This window comes from Haliotis cracherodii, unplaced genomic scaffold (genome assembly GCF_022045235.1).
Source record: "Haliotis cracherodii isolate W230 unplaced genomic scaffold, xgHalCrac1.p SCAF_26, whole genome shotgun sequence".
Lineage (NCBI taxonomy): Eukaryota > Metazoa > Mollusca > Gastropoda > Lepetellida > Haliotidae > Haliotis > Haliotis cracherodii.
This window is the reverse complement of record NW_027266282.1, coordinates 4,348,593-4,359,879: the sequence shown is the minus strand read 5'-3', so window position 1 is coordinate 4,359,879 and position 11,287 is coordinate 4,348,593. Positions and strand designations below refer to the sequence as shown.

General features: G+C 40.7%; 1 protein-coding gene across 1 annotated transcript; it reads left to right on the top strand.

Moving 5' to 3' along the window:
• The first annotated feature begins 3,747 nt into the window (after positions 1 to 3,747).
• On the top strand, positions 3,748 to 10,116 carry LOC139473094 (nucleoside hydrolase-like). Its single transcript, XM_071255614.1, has 5 exons — positions 3,748 to 3,945; positions 6,569 to 6,746; positions 7,337 to 7,453; positions 8,130 to 8,266; positions 9,735 to 10,116. Exons 1-5 carry the CDS (start codon positions 3,748 to 3,750, stop codon positions 10,059 to 10,061), a joined length of 957 nt encoding a protein of 318 aa, XP_071111715.1. The 3' UTR covers positions 10,062 to 10,116.
• The last annotated feature ends 1,171 nt before the right edge of the window (positions 10,117 to 11,287 follow it).

Below are 11,287 nucleotides of genomic sequence, written 5' to 3'. Positions count from 1 at the left end.
CGGCGGGAAATCACCGACCGTCTATTAGCCTATTTGAATAAAATTGCAGATTGTAACGAAATAAAATTAATTGTACTCATTGCTGACATTTCAGATGACATATCAAATAAGAGTTGAAGACTTGCAATAGATTATCATACGTTAATCGAGAGTACAGTGTACATGAATAATTTGTAAATCTAATATCATTTTTTGATCTAATATCCATAGCAGAATGTTTGAAAACGAGCTATGATATATTCCATTTTCTGAAGAGATTAGTAATGTGTATTTGATGATATATATGCATACACGATTGGTTATCAATTATCTTCTACAATTACAACATGTACCATGTACATTAGACTCATGGAAAATACTATTTCAGCAAACCAATCACACCGCCATTATCACAGTTTCAATGAAAGGAAAAACAAATCGAAATTGAACTTAAAAGCACAGCGTATCCATAAGCGGTTAATCGAAATACAAAAAGGTATTGATGTCATCATTGTAGAAGTTATGTTGATGTTTTCAGTAGTTGCATTATGTTTGTATCGCGTGTACCATCGACAGAAACGGGGCCTGAGCTACCACATGTGGAACCGACCTTGACACAATTTGTTTACAATATGGCGTCGACTCACGTTAGATGTCGTGGCCACACTTCTGAAATCTCCATTTGCGACAAAATTTCAAACAGTTAGGGCAAGTCACTCACACGGTCAGGTAGTTTGAGCAATCACACATGACTCTTAGTCATTTCATATGAAAAAAGTAGCAGTATTTGTCTGAACGGGCAAGTATGTAGGACAACCGGTAAACAAGAAATCGCGGCACAGATATGAGGCGAACGTGCCCTGTCGATCACTTCGGGCTTGGCCATTCAATGTTTAGGTTTTGATCATGAACCTCCTGCCCATAAATATACACAATACCAACTTAATATTAACGATTATAGCTATCTTTCCATATCTTTGATTTGAATATTTTCTGTAATTCAGCATCATAAACAAAAAGACAATCTGCACTGTCGGTTGGTATGTAGCGCCGTGCTAAATCGCCATGACACACAGTCGATAAACATATGCAATACTTGGAACAAAAAACTACCGTGGCCGACTAAACGTTAGTACTCTTACCCCAATACAGTGGGGACAAGTAAATCATTTCTGATCAGCCCGATCAGATTTCTTTTTCAAATTGGCTGTCTGATATAATGATAGTTACGTGTATGTGACATGGGTGCATAATAAACATTGCCGTCATTCGCTTGGTGTTCAAACATGGCAGAAAAAGATCGAGAAGCGCGGTAACCACATTACTAATCTCGCCATATTTCGCAATCCGTAGCACTGTATAAAGTATGAGTTACACGATGTTAAAGCTAAGATGATTTGGGTTTATGATGGTTATAGTTTTGACTTTGCGCACTCAGTGTTGAATATCAAAATTTTCTCGGGACCATATATGGTCCCCTGGCACTATGCGGGTGTGAAAAGTGAGGGACCATATATGGTCCCGTGGCACCAAGAGGGTTAAGGTCACATCGTTTACTGGAGGAGATACGGTAAACATCGAACGTTGAGAACGCTTTGTTGGTAGCGTCTGAGTCAGGGATATATCATTCAAAGGTAAGACGTGCGCGCTATTCTGTTTTAAAACCATACATGATAAACTATCGGAGAATGAAGTGCATTGTGCCTTTCACTCCCCGTCTTCAGCAACCCATGCTTGTCGTAAGAGGCGACTGATGGGATCGGAGTGGTCAGGCTCACTGACATGGTTGATGCATGTCATCGTAGGACGATGCTCATTTTGTCAAAAACTGGATTGTCTGGTCCAGGCCCGATTATTTACAGACCGCAGTCATATAGCTGGAATATTGTTGCGTGCGGAATTAAAAAACAAGCAAATAAACAAACAAACTTCCGATCACCACCACGTGAAAAGAATGGACTTTCACCAGCAGACGACATGCATTTCTTACACGCTTTCCGAATGCTGGGTCGTCTTAGGTAAAGAAAGCAATCCCTATTTTGCATGCTAACTCAAATACAAATCCCCCATGCCGTCTTGAATTTTGCATGGACGCTTTCATCAAGTCACCCAAGTCAGATCTAACGTGCCAATTGTGCTTTACGTCACAACCGAGATATCTATATAACTACCATTCATGACTGGCGAAAACAGGCGATCGCGAACGCTGTGATGAGGACGAATGAGCCATCAACTGAACAGCAGGTTGGTCACATCCTGTTCGCTCCGAACAGATGTCTCATCATGTCTTCTATTTTAGTGTTAATGCCGTGTCATAATGTGTAATAGTTTATTGATTCACGGGTAAAAGGTTTTATTTTGATGTATATCTAATTGTTAGAAGATCTTATTTCCAGTGTATATGTATTATGAACGAATATATAATCGTAAAATAATATTAACTTCAGTTTCAAGTCAGTTGAGTGAGTGAGTATGGTTTTACACCGCTTTTAGCAATATTCCAGCAATATCACGGCGGGGGACACCAGAAATGGGCTTCACACGTTGTACCAATATCGGGAATCGAACCCGGGTCTTCGGTGTGACGAGCGAACGCTTTAACCACAAGGCTACCCGACTGCCCCCAAGTCAGTTGACATGTGGTATTGTCATAGTGTTAATGCTAGTCCAAAAGACAACGTTATTACCTACAGCACACTAGCTAACACATCTTAGATCTGACTAGGTTTTGGTTTGTTGTTTAACGTCGCACTCAGCAATATTCCAGCTATATGACGGCGGTCTGTGAATAATCGAGTCTGGACCAGACAATCCAGTGATTGGCATCATGCGCATTAATCCACGCAATTGGGATACAATGACATGCATCAACCAAGTCAGCGAGCCTGACCACCCGATCCCGTTAATCGCCTCTTACGACAAGCATAGTCGCCTTTTACAGCAAGCATGGGTTGCCGTTTACTTGCTGATTGCGTCATCGCAAACCGACCGCGTGGATTGTACTCATGCTATCAACCACTTGTTTGCCTACCCCAGGTGTTTGTATTTACAGGCGCCGTATTAATAGTTGAAACAAAGCTGACGGTTGATGTCAACTTACAGCTTATTTTTAAAAGCAAACCCTGAAGACACTTAATTTAGTTTTTCGAGTTCAATATTTTTAGACGATACCGTTTTGTGCAAAGAAAGAACATAAAATAAACATTTGGAGCGAGTGAGAGCCCTAAAGTGGCCACTTGGCATGTAAGTTAAGTTACAATATCAAGGAACCGTGAAGATTCCGGGTTAGAAAAGGTCTTCAGCAACCCATGCTTGCCGTAAAAGGTGACTGTCGGGTGGTCAGGCTCGCTGACTTGATTGATGCATGTCATCGATCCCAATTGCATGGATCGATGTTCATGATGTAAATCACTGGATTGCCTGGTCCAGAGATTATTTACAGACCGCCGTCATATAGCTGGAATATTGCTGAGTGCGGCGTAAAACAACAAACCAAAAATACAATATCAAGGCTTGTCAGCTTACATTAGCAGGAAACCAGGTCACACAAGGCGTTGAGATTTACGACCTTGGTGAAACAACCGAGCATGGATTGGATGATGACAAGCATGGGGTCGTACCATGGAATCTAATACAGACCAACTCAGCCAACTCCACTTGGCCCTGAAAAAAGGTGGGAGAAATAAGGACTTGAAAAATAGCACGCCACAGAGACGGTTGTGGTTTTCTCCCCCTTATCATCAGATTCTTTTTGTCGTTTAGTCTACCATGGCGGCTGATGACCTCACCAGAAGGAAGTTCATCATCGACACAGACGCCGGCATCGATGACGCCCAAGCTATACTGATGTGTCTAGCGGCGTCTGACGTCGAAGTCGTTGCTCTGACCACGGTCAAGGGCAACGCTACTGCAGCACAGGTGACCTCAAACCTTCTCCGACTTCTAAAGGCGGCAGACAGATTGGAGGCAAGTGCTTACAAATCTTGTGATTGACAATCCTCATTTTAAGATAAACAAGCGTATAGTTGACACAGTCATCTATGTCCCCGCCCATTTTAACATGTTATGTTCCCAAACCAGGTAACTGACCCAACATTTCTCTTAGCCCATGTCAAAATAGCTGCAATGGAAATTCTAAAATAAACATTTCTAAAACTCCTTCAAATCAAATCAAATGGCACTAGTTCAGTAAGCGCTTTATGTATAGACATGAAATGTTTGGCAAGGAAATATTTAACAGTTTATTTGTTGTACTCCTTAAGTAAACCAATCCTATATTAAAACATAAATCCAACTTGTTGTCATGGAAACATAAACAATAAAATTTTCTAAAAGTGCTATATATCGAAAGGCACCAGTTCAGTATGTGCCTGGTAGACATGCAAAGTTTTGTAAGAAAGTATTTAATGGTTTTTGAGTTACGCTCTGGAAACGAACACCACCCCTGTAGAACCTAAGTCGAACTTATTGCCATGGAAACGTGAAAAATAGAAATTTCTAAAATTCCTAAATAGCAAGAGGCACCAGTCCAGTATGTGTTTGGTAAACATGCAAAGTTTTTATTGGAAAGTATTAAATGGGTTTTGAGTTATGCTCCCGAAACAAACTCTACCCTATAGAACCTAAGTCCCAACTTGTTGCAATGGAAACGTAAAAAATAAAAAATTGTAAAATTCCTAAACAGCAAAAGGCACAAGTTCAGTATGTGCCTAGTAGACATGCAAAGTTTTGTAAGAAAGTATTTAATGAATTTTGAGTTACGCTCCAGAAACGAACACCACCCTTATAGAACCTAAGTCCAACTCGTTGCCAAGTAAACGTAAAAAATAAAAATTTATAAAACTCCTAAATAGCAAAAGGCACCAGTTCAGTATGTGTCTGGTAAACATGCAAAGTTTTGTAAGAAATTATTTTACGGTTTTTGAGTTATGCTCCGGAAACAAACTCTACCCTATAGAACCTAAGTCCAACTTGTTGCCACTGAAACGTAAAAATAATTTTTTTATAAAATTCCAAAATAGTAAAAGGCACCATTTCAGCATGATTTTAATAGACATGCAAAGTTTTGTAGAGAAATATTTAACGGAACCCTTTTCTATATCCCCCGCCAACTTCGTTGGGGCAGGATAATAAGTTCCAATGAAGTAAGCTAAGTACGGAATGTACACGCGCGTCCATGCAATTTGCGATATGAGTGAACTAAGCTTGAACCCGACGTTAAAACCGCATTTCCCCTCACCTGTCACCTATAACGTAAGCTTATGGCACGGCGCACTGTCTGTTGACTTCAGACGTTCTCCCATCACCCGTCAATACATTGGATCTCAGGTTTAGATCAATATGATTAATGATCTCTTCTGAGAAATTAAAGCCAATAAATAAAAACGACAAAACCCTTTGCATAATTATGAGAAATCTCGGCTAAAACCTGAGTCCATTGTTCGATTCCTGCCATATAAGGCAAAGGAAACCCGACAGGTATTTTGTACTTTGCTGTGGTTTCATATTTACCTTATGTTTTAAAGGGGCGATCGGGTAGCCTAGTGGTTAAAGCGTTCGCTCGTCACGCCGAAGACCCGGGTTCGATTCCCGACATGGGTACTATGTGTGAAGCCCATTTCTTGTGTCCCCCGCCGTGATATTGCTGGAATATTGCTAAAAGCGGCGTAAAACCATACTCACTCAAATTATGTTTTAAACAATGTTTTACATCTACGCCTCTAAAAGCATGAAGCACAGTCTAGGACTGAAATTATGTAGCACTACAATAGGGCGCATGATATTTAATAATAATTAACTGAAATTGAAGGCACATGTGTTGCGTATGTTTATCACTTTATCTACAATTGACTTATTATTATTTGCTTTTAAGGTTAACTCATATGTGTGTGGGTGTTTCTATTTTTAGACTTAGAATTCCAACAATTGCAACAGATCGACTGAGGCTGTGAGGATATATAATACATTTCTTATCTGCTACCAGATCCCGATCTACAGAGGCTGTGAGGGACATGTAATACATTTCTTATCTGCCACAAGATCCCGATCTACAGAGGCTCTGAGGACATGTAATACATTTTCTATCTGCCACCAGATCCCGATCTACAGAGGCTGTGAGGACATATAATATATTTGTTATATGCCATCAGATACCGATCTACAGAGGCTGTGAGGACTTATAATACATTTGTTACATGCCATCCGATCCCGATCTACAGAGGCTGTGAGGGCATATAATACATTTGTTATCTGCCACCAGATCCCGATCTACAGAGGCTGTGAGGACATATAATACATTTGTTATCTGCCACCAGATCCCGATCTACAGAGGCTCTGAGGACATATAATATATTTGTTATATGCCATCACATCCCGATCTACAGAGGCTGTGAGGACATATAATACATTTGTTATATGCCACCAGATCCCGATCTACAGAGGCTCTGAGGACATATAATATATTTGTTATATGCCACCAGATCCCGATCTACAGAGGCTCTGAGGACATATAATATATTTGTTATATGCCACCAGATCCCGATCTACAGAGGCTCTGAGGACTTATAATATATTTGTTATATGCCATCAGATCCCGATCTACAGAGGCTGTGAGGACATGTTGCTTGGCTGGGAGAAACCCGATGAATACAACTATCACGGCAAGGACGGGTTTGGGGACGTTCCTGACCCCGACCCACCCAGTCGAGACCGGATCCAGGCCAAACACGCGGTACAAGCACTGATTGATATCACCAAACAATACCCAGGTACCAAAGCCATGCACCCAGCACATACATTGTGCAACAACTGAAAACTAGGATAGAGCCATCTACATCCGTTATAAACCTGCACACATACTCGTCTATACGCCACTTCCCAGTATAATTAGTGCCTAATATTTATTAAGTATTTGGTTTACGGATTCCTTAAACTTAAAACTGATAATAAAATAATTTGTCAAAATGTTTGTCATCGTCTTGGGAGAATTCAGGCAATATTAAAACAGAAAAACAGAACTCTAAACGTGTGGTGTTTTATTCAAGTCACCACATAAAGGACCATAATCAGATTTCCACCTGCAAACCCAATTAGATGTGAAAATAAATTGTCAATGCAGGAGATGAACCAGTCTAGATTATCCGCCAAAACAGATTCCATTTGGCTTAAAGGGCAAAATAGCTGTGAAAATCAAATGAATAGACCACGAAAAATCAGTGATGAGACTGGGTGTTCGCAAAAAGGGTAAGCATGTCCTACGATACCGGTAGCACCTGCCGTTCAAACAATTTATGCAAAAAAGTAAGTATTTAATACCTGAAATTGTATTACTGAAATAGCTCAAAGAGTTCATTTCCAGGGGAAATCAGTCTGGTAGCTCTCGGACCACTGACGAATATTTCGATGGCTATTCGGATGGACAACCAGTTCGGCAGCAGATTGAAAGACTGTTTCATCATGGGTGGCAATTATAAAGGTGAGTACGTACAACACATATTGCACTGTAGCTCACCTGCACCTGCAGTCAATACAGACGGTCACTTTACTAAAATATGAGCTAATTGATATGCTTTTTAAAAAATCACTATTTTGTTGATTTTATAACACTTTAACCTTTGTGTGTGGAGACAAAAATGTGTGCTTAGTTACAGAAAATTTGGTTAAACAGAGTCTGGGGTGAAAGTAGAACAACTTGTTAGGCTTTGTGTTCTTGAACATACAATGTGGAACTGTTTATGAAATTTGAATTTTTCAATATTTTTAACAAAAGCTAAGTTATGACGATAAAATCATCATAGAAAGAATGAAATACTTCAGTGGACAATAGTGGTTAAAGCGTACGCTCGTCACTCCGAATGCCCGGATTCTCTGCCCCACATGGTTACAATGTGTGAAGTCAACTCCTGGTGTCCCCCTCTGTGATATTGCTGGAAAATTGCTAAATTGTACAGAATTCTATGACTCAGTGGACCTGATCCCACATGAGTCCCACTACTAACAACTAAATATATACAGGAAAGAGTTACACATTCTTGATATCAATCGAGCCACCATTGTGACCTGGTCACTCGGTAAATATACCTTTTCTTTCACAATGCATGAGAAGCTTTGGTTATAGATATAAAAATACTTAATCCAAACACATTTTACAGGTGAAGGCAACGTCACACCGAGTGGGGAGTTCAACTTTTACAGTGACCCAGAAGCTGCCTACATCGTGCTGAACTCCCTGGGATGCCCTATCACGCTGACCTGTTGGGAGCTCTGTCTGGACTGTTTCTTTCCCTGGGTAGGTCTGAACAATGTAACACGTATAATCTTCTTTGCCTGGATAACACTTAACAATGCACTACTTTAGATGTTCTTTCCCTGGGTAGGTCTTAACAATGTAACACGTATAATCTTCTTTGCCTGGATAACACTTAACAATGCACTACTTTAGATGTTCTTTCCCTGGGTAGGTCTTAACAATGTAACACGTATAATCTTCTTTGCCTGGATAACACTTAACAATGCACTACTTTAGATGTTCTTTCCCTGGGTAGGTCTTAACAATCCAATACCTTTGACCTTCTTTCCCTGGGTAGGTCTTTACAATCCAATACTTTAGACGTTCTTTTCCCCAGGAAGGACCTAACAATCCAATTCTTTTGACCTTTCCGTGGGTAGGTCTTTACAATCCAATAGTTTTGACCTTCTTTCCCAGGGTAGGTCTTTACAATCCAATAGTTTTGACCTTCTTTCCCTGGGTAGGTCTTTACAATCCAACAGTTTTGACCTTCTTCCCCTACGTAGGTCTTTACAATCCACTACTTTTGACCTTCTTATCCTACGTAGGTCTTACCAATCCACTACTTTTTACCTTCTTTCCCAACGTAGGTCTCAACAATCCCCTACTTTTTACCTTCTTTCCTGGCGTAGGTCTTTACAATCCACTACTTTTTACCTTATTTCCCTATGTAGGTCTTAACAATTCAATACTTTTGACCTTCTTACCCTTCGTAGGTTTTCACAGTCCACTAATTTTGACCTTCTTACCCTACGTAGGTCTTAACAATTCAGTACTTTTGACCTTCTTACCCTACGTAGGTTTTAAAATCCACTAATTTTGATCTTCTCTCCCTACGTAGGTCTTAACAATCCACTGCTTTTGACCTGCTTTCACTACGTAGGTCTTACCAATCCACTACTTTTGACCTTCTGTTTCCCAGGAAGTGCCCAACAATCCACTACTTTTGACTTTCATTTCGTGGGTAGATCTTAACAAGCCAATACTTTTTACCATTTTTCCATGGGTATGTCATAACCTTCGTTCCGTGGGTATATCGCTCGTCACGCCGAATGCCCAGATTCTCTTCCCACTCTAGGTACAACATGATATGGCTGGAATGCTATACCATACCAAGCCAGATGATTGCTGACTGTGCAGCAAAACAACATTCACTCACTCGTTTACTTCTACAAGCTACATTCACTCATACAGACCAAATGTGTGAATCCCATTGTTCGCGTCCCCTTGATACAACCGGGGCTGTGTGGTAGCCTAGTGCTTAAAGCGTTCGCTCGTCACGCCGAAGACCAGGATTTGAAGCCCATTTCTGGTGTCCCCGCCGTGATATTCTAGAATACTGCTAAACGCGGCGTAAAACCATACTCCCTCACTTTACACGGAGACAGTGATGACAAGAACCTTGTTCGCTTTGTCCTTCACCAGCACGGGGACGACAAACCTGTTGTATGTCTGTTCTCTATTCCAGAAGGTTCATGAAGAACTGAGAAGCTTTCCGTCGGCAAAATGCGAGCTAATGAAGACACTGGAACTTGCCATAGTAGCGGAATGCAAGAAAGAATACCGGGAGTATGAGATGGCAGACGAGATGGCAATGGCGTGCGCTCTTGATAATGACGTCATCACAAAAAGCCATGACGTGTACGCAACTGTGGAATTGCATGGTCACATGACCAGAGGTCAGATGGTTGTTGACTGGCGTAAAGTGCTGGCCAGGAAGCCAAATGTGAGACTTGTGGTTGAGATGGACAAAGTAATGTTGAAGAAGATGCTCTTGAAAGCATTCGAGGACTAATTATGAGCGTGGCGAACTACCATATATTCTATCAAACCCGACACCCATTCAAATATAAACAGTTGATTATTTTTGTTTGTTAAAAGGTTAAGAATGTATATAAATCACCCAGGCACGCTTATATTAAAAAAAACTAACTGTATATGTCTTATTAAAATAAAAGCATTATGAATACTTCGATTTTTCTTATGTAGTTTAGCCATTCTTATTAGCCAGGAATCCAAAACGTGCAAGTGCATAATGTAGAAAATGGGTAGTCGTCAGCGATTAGTTTATTTACCAATCTTTATAGCTTTCTTACCAATCAAAATTTTTCCGAACTTTACAATCTGACATTTCCAATAAGCCTGAAAAAGGGGAGGGGGAAAGAGAGCTGGGATTTTATCAAAAACAATAACTTGTCCCTGAAAATTCTGAAAAATAATAATTATGCTTCGGACCTTTGAAATAAAAAGACGACACAAATACATTGTTGCAAGGAGTTTCAATATATTCGAGCTCCTAGTTTCAATATAATATCTGGTTTTGGAGTTGTAGCTGAACAAATATCTAACCTCAATCACACATCTGGTGAAGCCGATAGCCAACCCCCAGGAACATGACCCAGTTCAACCAGTCTCTTCCTGTCTAACAGGCGACTAGATGGTTCTGATGGTGACTTTGGCTCAGTGACGGTGTGATCGCACCTCATCGTATCCCGACGGCGTCGGACACAGCGTCGGACGTTGCAAATATCAACACATGCTTCGTCTGGACAAGACTCCATTATTTATGGGCCGCTGTGATATAGCTGGAATATTGCCGAGGTGTTTCAAGGTGTTTCAGCTCCATACAAGTGCTCGTAGGTTTCACCAAAAATGGTATACGTCTAAGACCTGCAACTTTACGTGACAAAACAGAAATACTGTTAAAACACACTCACTGTTCGTCCAATCGGTTTGGACACTTCGTCTATTAATGTCACAGATCCCCGACCGCGTCATACCAAAAGACGTTAAAAGATGGTACGTGTTGTTTCCTGCCTGACGCTCGGCATTATGTTTGTTTGTTTTGTTTGTTTGTTTGTTGTTTAACGCTGCACTCAGCAATATTTCAGCTATATGGCGGCGGTCTGTAAATAATCGAGTCTGGATCTGACAATCCAGTGATTGGCATCTTGTGCATCGATTCAGGCAATGGGGATCGATAACATGCATGAACCAAGTCAGCGAGTTTGACCACCCGAT